Below are 23,952 nucleotides of genomic sequence, written 5' to 3' on the forward strand. Positions count from 1 at the left end.
CAATTTCGTTGTACGCCGATGGCCAACACAGTACGTATAGTTGTCAACTTTGCCACCGGAGCGTATGTTTCCTGGTAGTCCATACCAGGCTTTTGCAGATAGCCCTTCACGACAAGCCGTGCCTTGCATTTGACAGCGTTGCCATTTTCGTCCTCCTTCACACGGAAAACCCACTTGGATCTGAGTGGCTTTGATGACGGTGGACGCTTTACCAACTGCCACACATTGTTGGTTTTCAAGGATACCAATTCATCCTCGACCGCTTGTAACCAGGAATCACGATCGTCTCGATCAGAAATCTTGCTATACGTGCATGGTGGTTCTGTTAAAGGGGAAATATTACCAGCAGACGTTGCTCTGAATCTAGTAAAGAAATCCATAAACTTACCTGGAAGATTGCGCTCCCGTTCGCTTTGCCTCGTGGCTGACTCCTCACAGTCTCCACTTTTTGATTGCGTCCCCATCAATGCTGCCTCTGACCACAAGCTTTTTGGCATGTTGGAGTCAATCAGCATCGTTCGCACCTTTTCAATCAATGTTCGATTGAAGCGTTCCGCAACACCGTTTTGTTGCGGAGAATAGGCAACCGTCGGCTGAATCTGGATTCCTTTTTGTTTATAGTACTTCAGTTGCTCGTTCGAACAGTACTCGCGACCCTGGTCCACAGTCAGCTTGCTGATTTTCTTCTCAAAATGGGTCGTTGCCATCGCCTCATACTCCTTGAAGCGATCGAATACGTCTGACTTTTTCTTGATTGGATAAATAACGGCGAAGTGTGTGAAGTCGTCGATGAACGACACAAAATATCTGGAGCCGTCCCATGCCGGGGGATCAATTGGTCCGCACACATCGGAATGCACCCTCTCTAAAGGCCGCGTTGCTCGCGCTTGAGTACCGTCGAATGGTTCTCTGCATTGCTTCCCAAGAACGCACGTGTCGCAGAAACCAACACTGTTTGGCTCTGGCTCGAGACCTGTTACCATACCATGTCTAACCAACGTATTCATAGCATGTTGACTAACATGTCCCAGACGACGGCAACAATGTACTCACCTCGGATTTGCACAAATGTGCCAAGTTTCCAACCGTTTCTAGCTCCAGCTCCAGCTCATAGAGATTTCGTCGTAATTGGGCAACGGCAATCACATCGCCATTGTGTTTCATTACAGCCTTCTCCGTACCACTTTGTCGCGTGAAGAGCACATCGATGCCAGCTTTTGACAACTTTTTCACCGACAGCAGATTACCTCTCAAATCAGGCAAGAAAACCACGTTTTTCATTTCAAACCGCACACCTTCTTTAGTGGTACCCCTCACGACGCCTTCGTACTCACCGATTAGTGAAACTCCGTCTTTGGCAACGTCGACAACAAATGGCTGTTTCAGCTTGCGCACGTCCTGTAAAAAGCTCCTGTTATTCACTAGGTGATCACTGCATCCGGAATCGATAATGAAAACAGCGCTGTGCTTTTTTCTCCGCCGCATTAGCTTGATTGACCATGAAGGTAACAGCTTAACCTCCCACAACAGTGTTTGCGTCGGCTTCCACTTTCTTGACCCGACAATCCTTCTTCATATGACCCGTTTTTCCACAACGGTGACATTTTCCGTTGAACTTTTTCTGCTTCTTGCCACGACCGCCAACAAAAGCTGCTGATTTTTCTTCCATCAAGTAGTCCGCCCGATCTGCACGATTTCTCCTAACAATCGTTGCTTAACAATGTTCATGTTGAGCTCAGCCTCGTCGATATTCTCCAGAGCAGTTACAAGGGGATCGTAACTGTCTGGTAGCGTTAGGAACAACTGGGAAACTAAATCGTTTTCCTCCAGTTTTGCACCCGCAGACTTAAGCTGTCGCACCAGCTCGTTGAACACCACAAAATGGCTTCTCATCGGCGTGCCTTCCTTCATCCTTAATCTGGCCAGCTGCTTGCGCAAGAGAGTCTGACTCGCCACGGACTTTTTGGCAAATGTGTCCTCCAATGCTTTCCACATTCCTTTTGCCGTCGTCTTGTCCCGCACGATTCCAAGACACTCGTCGCCAACGAATCTAACCAACAATGACTTGGCTTTCCGGTCCATTTTCATAAAATTGTTTACCGCTGCGCCTTTCCCTGCAGGGGCGTCCTGTGTGAGCGCGTCTGCTACTTCGGCGGCTTGCAGAAACAACCGCACTCGAAAACGCCAGTTTTCGAAGTTTATTCCCGTCAACTGGGGAATACCAGCACCATCCTTCACTGAAGAGCCCATAACCTGAAAGATTTCTTTCAGCCGGAACTTGAAAATGGTCACGGAGCTAAACTAAACTTTGATTTATTTAACTAGTTGTTAACAAGGTGACCGTTCACGTCAAGCAGTTGCTTAATACTAAAGTTTTTCTCAACACGTGTTTCAGGCGTTCAATGAAAGTCGTCGCCTACTGCGATTTCAAATTCAAAACTATCACATAGCGAGGCGATCGATTTAAACAAGTCGCCGCCTACTTCGTTTTCAACAACAGGTAGAGATAACGGTCCAGAGGGGGGACCCTGTTAACATGGAAACAAATTCTACAAACACCGAAGGAGCAGGCGGGGCGAATGTTTTCGCAAAGAGTGGGAAGCTACAGCGATCTCCAGTGATGTCGCAGGCAGCAATAGCAAATACCAGTAGTACGGCCAAGACTGCTGAGAACCAAGTCGGCCATCAGGAGCTAGGATCCGGGAATAGGGTGTGTGGGTGTGTACAAACTAACCCCCACTGTCTGGCAGTGATGTTATGGAAGAAAGCTGTCTGTTAAAACAGTCAGATTTAATCCGGGAGTTAGAAAGTGCTAGCTCTACTGCAGCTCCAGTGACCCATTTCAGAGTGCCTGGTATTTCATGTCCACTCCGAGGTCACTATCACTAACAGTAAGCCCCGCCTGCCCAAGCAACACAGTTTGTTTCAACTCAGTATTTGCATTATAATTATGACTTCTCCACCAGCCTGAATCTCGTTACCAGACTCTTATATATGACTTGTTTACGAAAAAGCGCAAGAGGTGGAGTCAACATATAACATTTCTTAGATTTCATATGAAATGATTTTGAATCTTAATTATAACTGAAATATAATACCTGTGAAAACCGAGTTGTCATCTTTTTCCGGTTAGATGTATTGCCTAATTTGTTTTGGAAATATATTGCAGAGAATGCATGATGTAAGTAATAAAAATTAATTCCAAAGTTAACGATTGTGTTTTGTTATTTATATGATGAAATTCCACATGCGGCTCAGAATTTATGGTGAAACACACTTATGTACCTTATTTTTTTCGATGCGCCTTGAGAAACTGATCATATAATCGATCGGTTTTTGAAAAAAAAAAATGCATTTGCATCGTATGCTTCATGCGCGAACAAAAGGCATCTCTGATTTTCATGATTCAGATCTCCATTTTCGTCGTACAGTGACGGTTGATCTTGTTGTTACCTTCAGACAATAAGAACTTTTATGGGGAAAAATGTCCGATATTTCAAAAATATATTAAATGACTTTGATACGGTTACTCGTGTTGAATATTATGGTTATTCATGACCAAAAGATTTGTATGTCTGGGTGTGCTAAAATCAATACATATTTTGTTGTGAATTTTGTTTCGAGCCTGTCGAAACACTACAAAATAGTCCAACGGAAACCGCAACATATGGTAAAAGACTATAAAAACTGGTCGCATCGAACCATCAAATTAACTGTAAAGTTGACATCGGACGTAAAGTCAAATCATTTTGAATTTTGAAATAAGGGAACTATTTCCTCTTTCATATCACTGGAAAAGTTTCCGGTGAAAATAAATTCAACTCTTTCTATGTGCTTAAAAGAGAAAGATTGTCAGCAAGATCTCTGAATACACACTGTGACATATCTAATCTATTAAAAAGTATTTTCATTTTTAACATTCTATTTTCATTATTCAGAAAACGAAATCCGTTTTTTTGCCCTGCACTGTATTTAGATCTGTCAAAAATATTGCATTCAATAAGAAATGGTGAAGCTGTTCCGATTACTTATATACAACATAAATGTAACCGCATGAAACTATAAATATAAATTCAATAATTGTTATTTGTTATAACGCAGTTGTAAATCGGTAAACCTAAAAACCATGAGTTATAAACAACACTTCCAAGTTACAACTAAAAACAATATTACTTTCAAAATCAAATTGTGTTTTTGTGATTTATGTGCCCTCGCTGTGATGTGATGTATATTAGACATATAATCGTAACCAATAGAAATTTAATTAATAAAGGTAAGAATTTCAATAATATCATTAACTATTCGTGCCCATTCCTTTCTAAACAAGAATCTGTATTCTGAAGGCATATTTTTGAACGCCATGCAGAAGGTTGTATAGAGGTTTTGGTCTAACACAATTATTTCAAACATTGTTTTGCTGTTTTATTTCAGTTATACATAAGATGCAAATAAAAAACTTTAAGATATATGACTTTCCGAAATCCAAAACAAAAAGAACTTAAGTATAACTGAATCTAAACTCAATGTCACATTCGAAACAAGTATATAATTTATATACAACATTTATATTAATTTTTTATTAGGAGTAAGTTGCAGGTGCTACTTGGGTGGTTATGCTACCGTTTATCAAATGGATAAAGGTATCATAATCAAACTTCCGGATTCAACATATATATAATATATCTTGAATCCAGCGTGCATTTAGTTTAATTCATTTGCTAACATCTAAATAAAGTCCGACATGCAACCAATCTCCATTGATGATCTGAATATACTAATACCTAGAAATAATATGAACAGTATATCTACATTCTTCAAATTAGTTTTGTTCAACAGTAGAAAACAGAATAGGTCGCACTTGCCCCGTTTGAAGGGATAAGTGGGTCCTGAATGTAAAGTTATTTCTTGCACTACCAATATTTTTGTAATTGAATAAATGGCTTTCAACACCTCTACTATTCAACAATGGAAGCATATAATAATGTGGTTAATGATCTAAAATAACCAGTTTTCTAAGTATGCGTTAACAATTTTGCTGAACTAGCGTTTTTTTAGGTCCTACTTGCCCCGGGGTACCTTAACTTTCCGGGTCAATCCTGATTTATGCCAAGTACATTGAAAGGCGTAGAGTGCTACCTGATTATGACGATGCCTAACTTTGCAGCTGTAGATTCTACATCAATATGCGGATTGACATGCTATTGTCATATGATTGAAAGGGTCGAGTTCCACTGTATACCATAATCCACTTTTCCTATTTTCACCCGAAATAAATTATATAACACTTCACTGCAAGACTCACGAGACAAAACTCATAGTCTTAATACTTTACTACTCGAGATTAAAGGGACCATATGGAACTTTAATGTATGTGACCTCTCTTGACATCTGGATTTTTTTGTTATATCTTCATTTGTGTATTTTTTTTAGTTTTCATTCAACACAAGTTTTGACTTCAGCAGCCACTTGGAATTTTTAGTTTTTAATTTACCATTAACGGTAGGAAATAAATTAAGCCCTGAAAATCACCACCATACTGTCAAATAGGGGTTCAAAGATATTTAAAAACAAATAATATAAGTGAAAATATTGAAATTTGAAGAATATTACTCCATGCAAGAATTCTTCTAACTAAGAGTGTTATATGATATAGAATTATTGGTTTGATCTCACCGAATTCAATCCGTGGCGTCGTGAATCGCCATCTTCAGCTAAGATACCTCTCCCACGTAGACGAAACGGAAAAATACGCATTGTCTGTTTGTGGCATCGCTGCGTAAAAACATCCCAGATGGCAACTTAGGGAATAATACTGGAAAAACAACATCGGAATCTTGAGCTTAACAGCCGCATCAGACATCCTAAATATATTTTCAAGCGCGCAGTTTCTGGGTGGAATCGTGCCTGGATACAGAGTTATTCAGTCTTCAGTTGAATATTCGCAAATCGCAAATCTTTTCAAAGCTTTTAGCCCTTTTCATGTTAAGCACTGGATGTTTTGTCACTTTCATCGGTTAGTAAAAAACAAAATTTGAAAAATTTATCAAAATATGACAGAAACAGCAGGGAGCATGAAATATGCGTCCACTCAAGTCATGGCCTCCCTATCCTTTCCTAGAATCCGGGAATAGGGTGTCCACCCAAAAATCGGAAAGTAGTGCTACTCAGGAGGAGCTACAATTTTGGAGGTCCAACCTGATGGAGGTGCGGAAGCGAGTCAACGAGCTTTATGACTTCGTGAAGGACAAGCACAATGATCACACGAAGATCAAGCTTGAAAGCAGTCGAACACGAACAGATCGCGCTGAAAAAGAGAGCCGAACCAGCTGAAAAGGTGCTGAAACAAGCTGCGGAGCATACAGCAGTTGAGACACAGCAGGCACCAAAAATTCCCCGAATCACTCGCACGGAAAAGCGAGAAAGGGATTCGCCTGGAGAGCAGGAAGTCACGAAAAAGCAGCGGAACGTGCAAGACTTTGCCAGCGTGCTGGAGGAACGCTCAAGGATGGTGACTGGCGGGCCGTGGAAAGCCAGGAGAAGAGAATGTGGAAAAGAGGAAGGATCAGAAGAAAAAAGAAAAACGTCGTTCTCCTCGGGAGAGAGTTGAAAGTGATGCCCTGGTCGTAAAAGCGAGCGATAAAACGTCGTACGCAGCGATTCTGAAGAAGGTGAGAGAGGACCCGGACCTAAAAGACTTGGGCGAGAAAGTGGTCAGAACTAGGCGTACCCAGAAGGGGGAGTTGCTGTTCGAGCTGAAGAAGGATCCCACGATCAAGAGCTCGGTCTTCCGGGAGCTCATTGCCAATTCATTGGACAGTAACGGTAACGTAAGAGCTCTAACGCATGAAGCAGTGGTCGAGTGCAGAGACCTGGACGAGATCACGAAGGAAGACAAACTGAGGGATGCACTGGCTTCACAATGCTAGCTGGTGGAAGTGCAAATGACGATTCGACTGAGGAGAGCGTACGGCGGCACACAAGTAGCAGCGCTACGATTACCAGCAGAGGTTGCAAACAAAAGGGTGAAGGCGGGCAAGGTGGAAGTAGGATGATCGGTGTGCCCGTTCAGATTCACCCCACGAGTTATCCAACAGATGGAGCGATGCTTTAAATGCATGTCGTTTGGCCACCAGGCGCAAAACTGTAAAGGCCCGGACAGATCCGGTCTATGTAGAAAAAGTGGTGAAGAAGGACACGTTGCTAGGAACTGCACGAAGCAACCAAGGTGCCTGTTCTGCAAACCGGAGGACGGAAGCGACCATTTGACAGGTGGCTTCCAATGCCCTGCCTACAAGAAGGCGATGGCGGTTCGAAATTAATGGAGATCATCCAGTTAAATCTCAATCATTGCGACACCGCACAGCAGCTGTTGTGGCAGTCGACAAAAGAAGCAATGTGCGACGTGGCAATTATTGCTGAGCCGTACCGAATCCCTTCTGGCAACGGCAACTGGGTGGCGAATTCATCGGGGATGGTGACTATCCAAGTGATGGGCAGATTCCCTATCCAAGAGGTGGTAGACAGTTCAAGCGAGGGTTTCGTAATCGCCTAAATTAACGAGATCTTTGTGTGTAGCTGTTACGCACCCCCAAGGTGGACTTTGGAGCAGTATAACTGGATGCTGGACTCACTCACGGAGAAGCTGATCGGCCGAAAACTGGTAATCACCGGAGGCGATTTCAATGCTTGGGCAGTGGATTGGGAAAGCAGACTAACGCCAGAGGTTACAGTTTGCTGAAGGCGCTGGCAAAGCTGGAAGTCAGATTGGGCAACGAAGATACCGTTAGTACATTTCGCAGAGATGGAAGGGAGTCCATCATCGATGTCACGTTCTGCAATCCGTCGATGGCGAGGAACATGAACTGGAGAGTTTGTGAAGACTATACCCATAGCGATCACCAGGCGATCCGGTATAGTGTTGGAACGCTGACGGTGAGACAGGAGATAAGGTCTAGTGGACGAAGGACTTCGATAAGGATCTTTTTATCGAATCACTTCGAGCGGACAGCGACGCAATAAAACCTTGAAGTAGACCAGCTGACGGAAACGCGACGGAAACGATGCCGAGGAAATTAAAGTCAACGAACAGCCGGCGGCCAAGTTACTGGTGGAACAAAAATCTTGCCAAACTTCGCGTTGCTTGTCTCAGAGCTAGGAGACACTTTCGAAGGGCAAGGTCTGAAATGGCCAGGGAGGAGCGAAAGATAGTTTTCCGTGAAGTTAGAGCAGCTTTCAAACGGGCGATCAAAATCAGTAAGTCCAACGTAACGAGCTATCATCAGTGTCGAAAGGTTCGAAGATGAAGAAAGCTCCGTGTCCGGATGGAATTCCAAATGTGTAGTAGATGTGTTTAGTAGATGGTAACTTTCAGGATACGTGGAAGATCCGGAAACTGGTGCTGCTGCCAAAACCAGGGAAAACATCGGGGAATCCAGCATCGTATAGGCCATGTGTCTGCTGGATACACTGGGGAAGCTTTTGGAAAGGGGTATTCTTAATAGGCTTACGCAGTTCACGGAGGGCGAGACTGGCTTATCGGAAAAGCAGTTCGGATTTCGAAATAGCAGATCGACTGTGGATGCAATCAGGACAGTCATTGAAGATGCAGAGAGGGCGTCCAGAAATAAGAGGAGCGGCAATAGGTTCTGCGCAGTAGTGACGATTGACGTCAAAAACGCGTTCAATAGTGAAGAGCGTGTTTCGTCTAATGGCTGTTCGAGTCACGAGTGCGTTATCGTTATCGCAGGGATGATTCCAATATGCATAACCCTAGCAGAGGATATCGAGTGTTACCAACGGAGAGATACCAGAAATATAAGGAAGACAGTGAGACTTGACTCTATGGTGAAGTGGGACAATGCGGATAAGGGAAGGTAGACCCACCGGCTCATCCCCAATGTGTCGACGTGGGTGAATAGGGAGCATGGAGAGGTAAACTTTTATCTCACACAGCTTCTGTCCGGACATGGCTGTTTCCGCCACTATCTGGAATCGGTGTGGTCATGCGTCATCGCCTTTCTCCCCGGCGTGTATCAACATAGAGGAGACAACAGAACAGTGTTGTTCTACACTCAGTGCACAAAATTCTGCTCTTTGATTTTATTCCATTTAAACGATTTCATATTCTTAACTAAGTAAGTGCAACAAAAATGCACGCCAGAGCCACAGGAGCGCGAGCACTGAAAATACATTGAAGTGTTTTCACTGAATCTACCTTTTGTCCCTTTCGCCCTTTTGTCCTTTCGACCTTCTGTCCTTTTCAACGTTTTGTCTTTCCGACCTTTTGTCATAGATTCGTCTGTCGCGCAGATTTTAATGGCCTTTCACCCTTGTAAAAACACACACACCATCTTAATTCGTTGAACTGACTTGATCGGTATATGACACTATGGGTCTCCGGGTCTTCTATAAAAGGTTTATTTTTGGAGCGCACTTTTCGGTACAGTAAGTGTACGAGAAAGGAAAAAAAGTGGTGAATATTGTTGAAGGTTCCGGAATTACGTGTAGGCTATAGGGTAGAGAACCATTTGGGCAGCACCCCTATTCACGTCAGCAACGTTCATTACTCGAGCGCATTACAACCGAATTACTTGTTTTTTTAGTACATGGTTAGTTTCGGTCGATATCTAGTCAAGCCATTTGGTTGGAACGCGGTCGAGTTATTAACGTTGCGGACGGGAATAGGGGTTGCTGCCCAAATGGTCCCGCTCCCTATTGTTAGCAAGTTGATTTCAGTCAATCAAATAAAATTCCTTGGACCAGCTGCATGTCAAAGGTTTCTACGGTTTGGATAAATAAATTCAAACGATATGTAATTATTTATCGATTACAGTTATTTTATGTTTCTTTTAAGTTTCTCCCTCTGCTAGCGTTGAACCACAGGACCGCGTAACTCATTTACGTGATATCTGATACCTCTCTACATATTTCACCCATCACCTCGACCGCACGTAACCAACCTGCTAGTATTTAGCTCCATCGTCGTGTACCGGTTGACGTGATTTAATTAGACATTTATTATCACCGATTGGAGGCGACGAAGGCTGTGGTACTGGAAAATGAGGCATGACTCGCTAATACGACGAACAAACCACATACGCGCGCCTTCGCTAATGGATGCTGGAGGTCACTCAAGGTAGTTAAGAGTATATGCTGGCCCCGTCCTATCATCGACTGATGTCGTCGGTGGAGGAGGAGGAGAGTGAAATCCAGCAGATTTTGCAACGATTAGCATGCCAACAAACCTACCCACCTCACTCACGTGCAGCGGAGCCCTGGTTAGAATATTATATAGTATTGTTCGATAGATCACCCGATTAATTGGTGACAGTTTTACGGTCAGTTAATCGAAGTGAAGGGGCCAATCTTATAGCCAATTCAATAGAGTTTTATTATCAATTAAACTGGTGCCGCAATAAGGAACGCATAATTTACATTTTATCGATCGGTGCTAATTTTTATAAACTTGGCACCAGGATCGTTAGTGTATACTTAGCTGAACTCAGGAGACCAATTGAAGGCACTGGATGCCATACGAAATAGGATTATTGGGCGCTCTCGTATTTGAAATCGTCGGAGAGTACTTTGTTGAATTGATATCACGATTATAGTGAAAAGGCCAGACCTAGGAAGTTTGTTGTATAGGAATCTGAATTTGATAAAAAGTAATACATAATAAAAATAAAAAAGTTCACACTCAATGACATGTTCATACTTTGATCTACCTATACAACATAAACAACAGTTCTGATTTGCCATCGATATTGAAATGTAACTCGTAAGTCATAAATTCAGTATCGAATTGTCCCACACTGACCCCAGTCAACCTGTGCGTTGTTCGCCATAACAACAATAACGCTGCACTCCGTGATCTCTAGAATGTCCGCATAATAATAGCAGGAACCGGAGCGAGTCACAAGTTCAACTTGGTCGTGTTGTACACCACCCAGCAAAACAAGCAACAAACAACAAATTGATCGCATCGTACATCAAGATCGTATCGAAAATCTCCGACATCTTTATTAATTGCAGCCAATAAAATTTACGTTTACCTTCCTTTTCTTCTGTGCATCTGTGTTCTGCTGGAAACCATTTGCACCCCCTTTTTGTACGGGTTGGTGCTTGTATTTAGTACGTACTAGTCATGTATCTGGCTCTGGAAACAGTGTTCAACAGATATCATGATCACATCCACACCAACAATCTATAATGATGATGACGTTTGCGGTTTTAATTTTTTTTGTGAGATCACATGCGCTTTTTTTTGCTGCACTCTGGTTGTACAGTTTCCGATCTATGAGTAGATGGAGGGCATCTCAACAGACCATCACACTATGAATTGTTGTTGGGCCAATTTTATGTTTAACACCCTCTACTTTGTTCAAATAGACAAGGGATTTTTGTGAGTCCCTTCGCGCCTTCAGGAGTACGTATGACATTTCGTAGTTGCTACTCTGTGATTGACCAGAACAATCGGAATGGAACGGGCCTGGAATTGAACTCACGACCTCCTGCTCAAACGCAGAATTGGTAGCTATATGATAACCAAACCAGTTCACAGGAAATAAACAAGGATGAGAGCTTAGCTTTGACTGACTACACATATTGTCGGCGTAGCACCAACTTAGCATTCGGAAGTCGGGACTTCTGAACCGAGCTTTCTTCCAAAGTTTTATCTGTCAAGGAACTTGTTTTGCACTTGTTGGACTTTCAGATGATGGTAATTGTTGGTGATTTTCACCAGGTAGCTGGGAAAATTGTAGCGTTGTAGTTTTGTGCACCAAGCCATCATGCCGTACATTGTCGAATGCCTTCTCGACATCTAGTAAGGCCATGGCGGATGTTTTAAAGCCAGATTTGTTCCGTCTGAGGACGTTGGTAACTCGGGTCAGTTGGTGTACGGTTGATCGACCGCGTCGAAAACCAAACTGTTCCTCGAGTAAGATGTTGAGATTTTCGGCAGACTCAAGTAACCGGTGATGAATAGCTTTTTCGAATAGCTTGGATAACCCTGAGAGAAGGCTGATGGGACGATAACTTTTGGGGGAGGAAGGATCCTTCCCAGGCTTACGGATGGGAATGACTTTCGCTGACTTCCAAGATGATGGAAGCACCGATTAAAAATCAGCGAAAGGTGCTCAAAGAACGGATCACTCGTGTGTTTGAGCTCGAGATTCAGAATGTTATCAAAACCTGCGACCTTCATGTTCTTCGATGATTTGATAAAGACCATCATTTCGTCAATTAGCATGCTCGTTAACGGTTGCTTCGTGTGGACTGGTGATGTTCTGTCCAAGATTGTGCGAGCTGACAAAGTGACGACCTATTTCGGGGACCTTCTCAGCAGGAGTTATCAAGCGATCCTTAGAGCCTTTGCTGGATCAAAGGTGGAATGGGTCGAGGCTTGGATTTCAGAATTTTGGTTAGCTTCAGGACTGGGTCTTATTGGGAAAATCACTATTTCTGAGGTCCACCATTCTGGCCTGGATTACTTTTGTCAAGCGATTGCAACGGGTTTTAAGTGCAGGCAGCCCAGTACGTTGGTACTGTCTACGAAACACGTTGCGAAGACGAATGAGATCTTTGTTGAGGGTGTCAATGGTTAGCATGCTGCTTACCTGACGAGCCGTTGGAACATGCTACTCTCTGGCCTCGATGGCGCACAGCTGGCGGTCGATGCTTTCTGACATCTCCGGATGCACCTCGTAGTCGATGGTGGTTTCAACGCACTGCTGGAACCGTTGCCAGTTCACTCGAGGGTAGTTCCTTCCGGAGAGTTGGTGACGGTTAATAAACGAACCGATTTCGGTCACCACCGAGTAGTGATCCCAGCTGAGTTCTTGGTACACGATTGGTTGTGAGATGTGATCGTTCAAGTTGGTTATGTACAGGTCTAACGTTGCGTGGGCTCCGGATCAACTCAGCCGAGTTGGGGAATCCGGGCTCAGGATCGTGAAGTGACCTTCCTCCATGTCGTTGCTCCAGTTGACACCGTTTCGATTGCTGCGACTGTTGCCTCAGGCTTGATGCTTCGCGTTCAGGTCACCGGCAATGATGTACATACTGACTTTTCCGACGCGTAAGCTTGACAATGTCCTTCCGAAGGGCGGCCGATGTTCCATCAATGTCCTTGTCCTAGCAGCACACATGTTTCACAAAGGTTATTGAAAATCATATGTGACCGGATTTAGTCACAATCATGTTGCTGCAACATTTTTTATTGAATTTGTGTTGCTCGGGTGGCCTGAGTTGGGCAGTAGGCCGCGATGAGGGTGATTACTCCGATGGGAGTGGTGTCCTCTACCCCAACGGCCTCGATGCTCTTAAGGTGCAGACTTGGCAGCAGACAACTGACGTTGATCCTCAGTGCGATAGCCACACCTCCTCCCCTGTAGTTGGACCGATCGAGTCTCACCACACGGAAGTCCAGAATATGTACACTTACCTCGAGCTTCAAGTGCGTTTTCGTGATGAAGGCCACCTCGATCTCTCTCTCATCGAGGAAACCAGCCAACTCAATGATTTTGCTCTCAAGTGAGCAAGCGTTCCATTTGTCCAGACCCACCCTAGCAGCCATTTTCAATAACGAACATGCCCATGGTGAAAATCTGGTCGAAGCGTGTAATCCAACCGCGTAGTCGCGTTGCCTGTTGGATGAAAATTGGAACTTGCTGCTCCGATGTGTAGAGCGGTGGGTCGCCCTCGGCCGGAAGGGGCAGTGACACTGCGTGACGTCGCGGTGCACTGGCCGATATCGCTCCCAGTCAACGACTATGTAATTTATAACGCCGACCAGCTTCAGGTCCTTCCACGTGGTGCAGCCGTGCTCTAGGTGGACCAGGTAAAGCTGGTCGCGATATCTCCTCGTCTTGTCGTGACGAGCGATCTTGTGCACGGGCACTGGCTTCAGGTCGCAGCTCTCGAGTTCCGCAGTGAGATCTTCTTCCTTCATGTCGTGGAGCCCGCGCAGCAAAGCCTTGAGCGGCTTAGTGCCGGGGTGGGACCTCGAGGAACTCTCGAGGGGACTTCTCCTTCCGCTCAGGTTGCACCTACGGCAGCTGCGATTGCTGCTTCTTTCTCTTTTTCGGCAGATTGCCGGCGTCATCAAGCAGCAACGGAGAGAACACGTTGCTCTGCAAAAGCTGCTTAAAGGGTGTGTGGGTGTGAAAGAGCTGTTACGTTCTAGTGTAGAACAAGCATAATATCTGCTACTCACTACTGCGTGTCGAACACTCACCACGAGAACCATCATAGCACTATAGCAGGCTCGCACAGGCATCAAGCCAACATGTCACATTCGACTGTCAACCATCGGAAAGGTAAGACACGAGGCATCTGCCTAGGTGGTTCCTTTCTGACTTATTTCGGTTTCCCACAATGGCGATCCTGCCAGGAGTTGCGAAATTCGCAACATTTACATTAGTAGCCTAAATGTATCAGAAAGGAACCACCTAATTGCAATGCAAAATATAAAAAAAAAATTAAAAAAGAAATGCGGATCAGCACGATCGCGCACCGTAAAGCGGACATCGAATGTCGCGCATTAGATGCGGGTGGAATACCGCGCTCATGAGAAGCGGATAGTAGTGTCGCGCTAGTTTAAAGCGGATAAATATATCGCGCATTTGAGTAGCGGACGGAAGGTCGCGCATTTTATTAGCGGACAGAAAGGTCGCGCAATCAAGCAGCGGACAAAAAGGTCGCGCAGTTGAGAAGCGGACAAAAGGGTCGCGCAGTTGAGAAGCGGACATGTAGGTCGCGCAGTTGAGAAGCGGACATGTAGGTCGCGCAGTTGAGAAGCGGACATGTAGGTCGCGCAGTTGAGAAGCGGACATGTAGGTCACGCAAGTTATAAATGAGCATTAAACTCGCGCATTTATAAAGCGGACACCAGCGTCGCGCTTTTTAAAGCATGCGCAAAGGTACCTATACAAAAGGCGGACGCAAAGGTCGCGCATGAGAGAGGCTTATTCATAGGTCGCAAATTGTGAATACAAGGATGCGCTTTCTAGAGATATGGTTGGCATCGGTTGATCGGACTGTTGGATTTTAAGTACGTGTTATATTAAAACAAAGCGACTGGCATCTCAGAATAGGACGAACAAAATTGGAAAGACCACTAATCTCATGTCGACCATGCACTGGTTCAATGAACCGACTTTCCCAGGAAGTCTAGGGACGAGTGGCCAGAAGAGTCATCAGATTCGTACGTAGCTAATCAAGAACTAATTCATCATTTTTTGACTGAACCTATAATTGATTTTGAAGGCTTGGGGACTTTTACGATACATGATTTTTGTTCAACGATTGATAACTAACATGCGAAGAAAGCTGATTGGATCCTTAAAACTGAATGGCATAACAACGGAAGAGGAACTGCAAACTGCAGAAAGCAATGCTTCCAATATGCAAAGAAAGCATACTAAATGCAGGAGTAAGAAACTTTACAGCTTGCAGCCTTGCAATCGGAAAAAAAGAAGTGAGTACATCCTAGATAAAAGTAGCAGTTTGTACCTATTATCAGCATTCATTGATAACGGATTTGTATTGTAATACTGTTAACAGAGATTGTCAAAGATGCAAAAAAAAAAACACAGTGCAGTACCTTTACCACCTGAAAAGGTAGACTTACGGGGGTCAGACTAGCAGTATATTTCCCACCATTCTCACATATCGGCATTGATTAACTTGGCCGCATACAAGAATATTAGTGAATAATAAGATAAAGCGTTATTCTATCGTGCTTACAAGTACCTGCTATTCATGTGGAAATAGCGTATAATCTTAACACCAGTTCCTAGATTATAGCAACTTCATGGCGGGGCGAGTGTATGTGAGTTCATAGTGATGAAGGTACGTACTCTATAAGACGATCATAAGGAACTCAAACATGCATTCAAAGTATTGACCAGAAGAAGCAAGGAGAGGCGTTTGTAGCAAGTTATGTACTATGGTCATTCAATCCTACCTGTTCACCTCATATGAGTGAAGACTGAGAGAAGTATGTAAAGAAAATGTTAGCTCAAATAAAATTTCCACAACATCCTTCGGATAAGGTACATTTTTGATTGGGTCATCCAGTGGAGCAAACCACTTTTTCCTTTCGATGATCATGCGGCTACACTAAGAAATAACTGGAGAACTTCCGAAAAATATACAAACTATTTTTGAATACAATGGATTCAGGATATGTATCTGATGTTGTATTAACTCATGGAATCGATTCAAGTTGGTGATATCGTAGTAGTGGAAGAGGAAGCTCTACACTCTCTACACTTTTGGCCCAAACAACGTGTTATCAACGTGAAAAAAAATGGGAGACATGTTTGCAGAGCAACAGTGCTATGCAAACAGCATCTGCGCTGAATGAAAGATCGACACTTCTAGACATCAAACTGAACAGTTCCAATCAAAATAACACCATTGAATTATCCAATCGGTGATTGTACAAAATTGGTGCAAGAACATAAAATTGATAATTTGGACTACAAATTCTACTAACCATTTAGAATTTGTCGGTTTTTATTTTATTACTAAACTAAGGCCGGAGTGGCCTGTTCCGAAAATAAAATATTTCTTCATTCAACTTGGTCCATGGCTGTACGTCACTAATCACGTACTCTACCAAGAGTCCGTAAATCGACTTCCACTTGGTAGATCCAGTTTGTTTGTTGCGCAGCTGGCCTACTTGTGTCCCTCTATAAAGAATCATTTTCACCGGGTTACCTGTATCATACTTATGAGCATTTTGTAGACCATCAGTTTGAAACGACGCGTCGTCGTCGTCATCGCGACGGCGAATTCTATTCGATCAAAATGTCTTTAGGAGTCCAAAATACATATTAGATTTCCTCTGGCCCGATATGTCTCCTAATTCGATACGTATTCTCATTTGAATTTTACTGGCTCAAAAAGAAATGCCATATAAATTTTATTCTGAAATGCATCCGAAAGCTATGAGACTATGATTAATGTTCGATCGATACCATTTTATTTATTTCGGAGAGAGAGGTGGATGTGTGGGTGTGAAAGAGCTGTTACGTTCTAGTGTAGAACAAGCATAATATCTGCTACTCACTACTGCGTGTCGAACACTCACCACGAGAACCATCATAGCAGGCTCGCACAGGCATCAAGCCAACATGTCACATTCGACTGTCAACCATCGGAAAGGTAAGACACGAGGCATCTGCCTAGGTGGTTCCTTTCTGACTTATTTCGGTTTCCCACAGAGGGGTTACCCGCGCCTCCAAAAGCAGTGTGCTTAGGCACTTTTCCCGCGAGCGAATCGGCCACCGAGTCTCCCATGACGGGTCCGGGAGAAAAAAACGCCAACGCGACGAAGCGAAAACGTAAACAGCAAACGAAAGAGAAAAAAAACACTTGAAAAAAAAGCGCGAGCAAAAAGCACGTCTGTACGCGTTGCTGTCTCGAACTGGAATGTTGAAGTTTGCGTTGTTGCTCTACTGTAAAAACCCATAAAGAACTGTCATTGTTTGTGTGAAGAATTTTGCTTCGACTTCGCGAATTTACTTGTCCGATAGCTGCAAACTATGGAAGACCGCACCGGAGCAAAGTGCAATACAAGCGCATGATGCACCGATTTTTTTCCCTGTTCACGACGAATAACGAAGGCACTGTAGGGTCGGTGTACCGGTTATAGTGTAATATATATTTACAGTGATATAAATATATTGGCAGAAAGCTGTTCTTCTCTACTTTTCAGGAAAAATATTGTCGATACTTCAAAATATTGTTTTCTTTTCAAAATCGCTTCCTCCATTAACTGGTACATGGACAAGTAATAGTGGTACTACATAACTTCTGTTCCTATAATAGTGAATCCCATTGGTTTCTTATGGGATTCACGATTATAGAAACGCCTCACTATTATTGGTGCAAGGGAGCTAAAAAGTTAAGGAAAAATGATGTTTTTCGATGTTTCCCGGAAAATTTGTAAAAAAAATTCGCACACATTCACCTTTATTAAGCAAGTGCTATGCTATGAAGTTATTTGTAAAATTCAAAATCTTGCGTAACATATGATTACGGCTTATAAACCAAAACCATGATTTTCGATTTTCGAGCATTAACGATTGCATTGTTAATGAATATTCATGCTAGGTAAAACTCCGTTATTGACATTCCTTAAACAACACTTTTATTGCTATTTTGAGTGAAACTCTCATTAACCATTTGCACCATAGTGGTATATAAGTCCTTTGTTTGGCGCCCCTAACTACCATGCTGAGCGTTTTGTTTTGGTTTTTAGGCCGTTCTCTTTTTATTGTTTATTTGAAAATCTAGCTTTAAGTTATTTTAAAATGCATATTCTTACTAGGTTATCAATATATCGCATAGCAGAACTCAAGACAAAATTTTCAAAACGACTTATCTCCTTTTGTAAACAAAGATTCAAGCGACGACAATAGGTAGGTGAAGGCATCCGCTACCTGTTGATGGTGTTGGTTTGCGTGGGAGAGCTATCAGATTCGTCAAATCGTCGCTTGAATCTTTGTTTACAAAAGCAGATAAGTCGTTTTGAAAATTTTGTCTTGAACTGCTCTGGCTAACAAATCTAAACAAACCCGATGATATTACTAGCTTTTAGCGAACGGCCTAAAAACCAGACGTGCAGCCGGTAATGCGAGTAAACGGCACAATTTTTGTTTTAGCTGAAATTTTGTAGATTTCGAATAGTGTTTCAAATAATCTAAGTTTTCTGTTATAATATAACTATTTATGTATAGCATTGACATGCTTTTGGCAATGGAATGAGTTTCTACTTCAACAAATGAATTAAATTTGTCATAGAAAACTTGAACCTCCTTTTTCTCGGTTCTGCATTGTTGGCTTTTCGGCCGTCATCATATGTTGCTCGAGAAATGCACTAAATCCAGCGAAAATTGAGTTTCCACTATTACTGAAACAGCCACCCTACTAACTTTCTCGATGGCTAATATAAATAAATGGAAAACAAGGATGAGAGGGTGAGAAAGTCAGTCAGGGTTCAATTGACATCAAAAAACCGTAAATAACTGCAAAGTAAAGTCATTTGAAGTGGAAATGAAATTATCTTATGTATTACACCTAACTCTATGAATGTAATTTTCATAGCTACTTCTGTATTCAAACATATATTTTTCCTATAGAACAGTAAATCATTTTATTGATTTCTTCGAGCGTTAAAAATCAAGACCCACAATGTGGATCTTGTTCTCTTCCTTCATTAAACGTGAATTTTTATAGCTTATAAGCTCATCAGTCCAGCCCACTGAAGTCTGCCGTATTTTATACGATTCACAATATTTTCTTCTTTGTATACTTGATACAGCTCATGATTCATGCGTCTGCGCCACGCACCATTTTCTAGTTTCCCTTCGAGTATTGTACGCAGCACTTTTTGCTCGAAAACCCCGAAAGCTCTCCGGTCCGCCTCTTTTAATGTCCATGCTTCATGTCCATAAAGGGCCACTGGCTTCGACAAAAAAAAATCTTCTAAAAATTTTGTCTCTGGGGGGGGGGGGTTTATGTCCAAAACCACCCCCGTGGCTACGTCACTGCATGTACCTAGTATTAATAAAATGAATTTCAAAAATATCGTTTCAGCATTTTTAAAAAGACTGCATTTGGTTTGAACTGATTTGCGGTTGTATAATAATTGTTTTAGTTAAAGGATAAGATTCCCAGAGTTGACATTGTTTGGAGGTTGACCTAACGGCGAAATACTATATATTCTAAGCTTTAAAGACAGCAACCATTTTTAGTGTTCAAAAATGATTGCATTGTTAATGAATATTCATGCTAGGTAAAACTCCGTTATTGACATTCCTTAAACAACACTTTTATTGCTATTTTGAGTGAAACTCTCATTAACCATTTGCACCATAGTGGTATATAAGTCCTTTGTTTGGCGCCCCTAACTACCATGCTGAGCGTTTTGTTTTGGTTTTTAGGCCGTTCTCTTTTTATTGTTTATTTGAAAATCTAGCTTTAAGTTATTTTAAAATGCATATTCTTACTAGGTTATCAATATATCGCATAGCAGAACTCAAGACAAAATTTTCAAAACGACTTATCTGCTTTTGTAAACAAAGATTCAAACGACGATTTGACGAATCTCATAGCTCTCCCACGCAAACCAACACCACCGATAGGTAGGTGAAGGCATCCGCTACCTGTTGTTGGTGTTGGTTTGCGTGGGAGAGCTATCAGATTCGTCAAATCGTCGCTTGAATCTTTGTTTACAAAAGCAGATAAGTCGTTTTGAAAATTTTGTCTTGAACTGCTCTGGCTAACAAATCTAAACAAACCCGATGATATTACTAGCTTTTAGCGAACGGCTTAAAAACCAGACGTGCAGCCGGTAATGCGAGTAAACGGCACAATTTTTGTTTTAGCTGAAATTTTGTAGATTTCGAATAGTGTTTCAAATAATCTAAGTTTTCTGTTATAATATAACTATTTATGTATAGCATTGACATGTTTTTGGCAATGGAATGAGTTTCTACTTCAACAAATGAATTAAATTTGTCATAGAAAACTTGAACCTCCTTTTTCTCGGTTCTGCATTGTTGGCTTTTCGGCCGTCATCATATGTTGCTCGAGAAATGCACTAAATCCAGCGAAAATTGAGTTTCCACTATTACTGAAACAGCCACCCTACTAACTTTCTCGATGGCTAATATAAATAAATGGAAAACAAGGATGAGAGGGTGAGAAAGTCAGTCAGGGTTCAATTGACATCAAAAAACCGTAAATAACTGCAAAGTAAAGTAAAAAATAAGTCGCCATCTTTACCGTCAGGTTTGGCTGAATCCCACGCTCCTGAAAGGTTGTCCTTAGGTTGCTGCCGGCTGAATAACAAGAAGCTATTGCTCTTAGGGAACGTCTCCATCGAACTGCGAAGGACACGGCATCAGATAGCATCAGGCATTAGACGCTCGATAGTGGTCCGCTACTTGTTCGACGAGTAACCGTTTTGAAATAGGGAGATTATCGAGATGTAGAGAGCAAAATGTATATGGATTGAAGGAACCAAGAAAACCATCGTGTATATAGGGAGAGATATTAAGATATAAAACTCGACTGAAATAACAATTCAATCAGATTTGCCAAAAAAAAGCTGATTACCATCACAAATATACATTAGAAAAGTTCCTTTCCGCCGTGGTTGGTGTCCTCTCTGGGATCTTGGTTGAAGACCGTTCCCAACCCAACGCTTCCGCGATCGCTGGTTTCCATTCTGTACGGGTTCGTTACCGGTAATAAGTCAACTCCGTTTCCCATCGGACGATCTCGGCGACGGACTTGCACTTGCACGTGGCCAACATCAGCCCAGCTCACCAAATGTAAACCCCTTGGATTTTTTTTTGTCATTCACGCTGCTGCACTTTTCGGAACCAGGTCTGATTGTTGACGCCATCCCCCACGCGAATCAGAAAGATCGCAAAGATAAGAAAAACCAACAGACGCCTACGACGATGGGACCTAAGTGGGAGGCCTAAATTACACATTTCGGCGCCAAAATACTGATCACGTTCGTTTGGAATGCAAATTCGGTGATTCGTTTCGTCGGACCGACCGAGCCCCTTCGTATGTTTAGTGCTTGTGGGTGGCAACACCGTTTTTGGACATCCATGGCCGTTTTTGCGCGTGCTCTTCTCTGGTAGGTGCGCGATGAGTCGATGAAAGAAAAAGAGAACCCACTCACCCCACCGACGACGCGACGCGCGCAATGCATCATCATATCGGTCGGTTAAGTTTACCGCCCATGTGATGAAGGCAGTCAGAGTGTGTGGAATGATCTCGATGCAAAAGCAGCGGAGGAAACCCTAGCTGCTGTTGGTTTGGCTTTTAACTCAAGTTATGGCTCAGCTAGTGAAGCAGCTCCGATTGTATAATTACCGTCGCCGCCGTCATGGAGACGCGTGATCATTAGTGTGGTTTTAATAACCATTAATTTGCCGACCATATGGCGTAATGCTGTAGGTACATAATGTACCGTACCTGGCTGGTAGGCAGGCTAAACGGTTCGATTATGTCAATAATCTGTCAGGAATTAGAGAATTTTTAACTATTGCGAGAGCGAGAGGCGAGGAGCTGGCAAATTGATTAGAACGATATGTTTGTAATGAAAGGAAATTATCTGATTGAGTCATTTGGAGTGGAAATGAAATTCTCTTATGTATTAAACCTAACTCTATAAATGTAATTTTCATAGCTACTTCTGTATTCAAACACATATTTTTCCTATAGAACAGTAAATCATTTTATTGATTTCTTCGAGCGTTAAAAATCAAGACCCACAATGTGGATCTTGTTCTCTTCCTTCATTAAACGTGAATTTTTATAGCTTATAAGCTCATCAGTCCAGCCCACTGAAGTCTGCCGTATTTTATACGATTCACAATATTTTCTTCTTTGTATACTTGATACAGCTCATGATTCATGCGTCTGCGCCACGCACCATTTTCTAGTTTCCCTTCGAGTATTGTACGCAGCACTTTTTGCTCGAAAACCCCGAAAGCTCTCCGGCCCGCCTTTTTTAATGTCCATGCTTCATGGCCAAAAAGGGCCACTGGCTTCGACAAAAAAAAATCTTCTAAAAATTTTGTCTCTGGGGGGGGGGGGGGTTATGTCCAAAACCACCCCCGTGGCTACGTCACTGCATGTACCTAGTATTAATAAAATGAATTTCAAAAATATCGTTTCAGCATTTTTAAAAAGACTGCATTTGGATCGAACTGATTTGCGGTTGTATAATACTTGTTTTAGTTAAAGGATAAGATTCCCAGAGTTGACATTGTTTGGAGGTCGACCTAACGGCGAAATACTATATATTCTAAGCTTTAAAGACAGCAACCATTTTTAGTGTTCAAAAATGATATTGCGGTAAATTAACAATGATTCCATTGACCATAATCACCGACGCGAACAGTAAAATCAGCAAGCCCCCACATGTCGAGGAGAAGATCTTACGAAAGCTCCCCGCTGGGCAAAAGAGCTTGTCTGCATGTAGGATCGCAAAACACACAAGCAGAAACCGAACCCGCGCAGCCTCTTTTGGCCTATCCGAACCAATCCGACCGGCGCGGCAATCTGAGTGTGGGGCCTTAGCAGCTGATGGTGATTTATGTGTGTTTTCCTCGCGGGGTGATCGCGGCATATGCTCGCGTTCCTCGACTGCAGGAGCGGTTGTAGAATCAGCGCTCGGTCTTAGCCATTTAGAGATGGTCGGGTTTCACATTTTGTAAACCCGAATCCGATTTGGAAATTCCTTTCAAACCCGGACCCGACCCGAACCCGGAACGAAAAATCTTATCGAACCCGAACCCGACCCGTACCCGACAATTTTTGCAGTCTTAAACCCGAGCTGGACCCGAACTATGTTTTAGATGGAAAATTCAAACTAGATATTTTTTATTTCTCTTTACACCGAAAAGGGTATAGGCGCAAACATCGAACAATCCTCAAAATTACCAGAAATGAATAAAAAAATGTATTGCGATTTTTTTCACCATTTAGACTCTTATGATAAAAATTTCGTCTTACTCAGATTTCGCTTTCGATTTCGCTGCTGGCTACCGTGCGCATTTCACTTGAAGATCGTGACAGCTGCCGCAAACCCCCTCATGTTTACATATTTTTCATTGTTCTCAGCTCTCCAGCTGATCATGTTTACACAACAAAACCAGCTGGTGCTTCGATGTTTACATTCAGTCCCATTGTTCTCAACCGACCACGTGCTTGACGATCAAGGTAATCTATAAAAAGGTTGTCGAAAATGCCTTGAAATACAAAATTGACAACTCTTGAATTTCGTCGAGCGAATCTAATCATTCGTGAAAAATACAATAAATACTTTATTTCTCAAACTCGTACCCGACCCAGACCCGACATTTTATAATCTCACAAACCCGTACCCGACCCGAACCCGACATTGTTCTAATT

General features: G+C 42.7%; 2 protein-coding genes across 10 annotated transcripts in view; one reads left to right on the plus strand and one right to left on the minus strand.

Annotated features, from left to right (window-relative positions):
• Nucleotides 1-23,952, plus strand: part of LOC134225145 (uncharacterized) — an 83,454-nt gene that overhangs the window by 52,044 nt on the left and 7,458 nt on the right. Inside the window, exon 3 of one of the 2 annotated variants that reach the window (XM_062704987.1) lies at nucleotides 9,854-9,922. The exons of the other annotated variant lie outside the window; for it this stretch is intronic. Within the exon in view, the coding sequence (XP_062560971.1) occupies nucleotides 9,854-9,869 (16 nt within the window). The 3' untranslated portion in view covers nucleotides 9,870-9,922. Of the gene's footprint in view, nucleotides 1-9,853; nucleotides 9,923-23,952 lie in introns of those variants that run through there. 2 annotated transcript variants of the gene reach the window in all.
• Nucleotides 1-23,952, minus strand: part of LOC134225134 (semaphorin-5A) — a 659,484-nt gene that overhangs the window by 15,882 nt on the left and 619,650 nt on the right. The window contains exon 1 of one of the 8 annotated variants that reach the window (XM_062704959.1): nucleotides 12,618-12,652. The exons of the other annotated variants lie outside the window; for them this stretch is intronic. Coding sequence (XP_062560943.1) covers nucleotides 12,618-12,637 — 20 coding nt within the window. The 5' untranslated portion in view covers nucleotides 12,638-12,652. Of the gene's footprint in view, nucleotides 1-12,617; nucleotides 12,653-23,952 lie in introns of those variants that run through there. 8 annotated transcript variants of the gene reach the window in all.

This window comes from Armigeres subalbatus, chromosome 3 (assembly GCF_024139115.2).
Source record: "Armigeres subalbatus isolate Guangzhou_Male chromosome 3, GZ_Asu_2, whole genome shotgun sequence".
NCBI classification, from domain to species: domain Eukaryota; kingdom Metazoa; phylum Arthropoda; class Insecta; order Diptera; family Culicidae; genus Armigeres; species Armigeres subalbatus.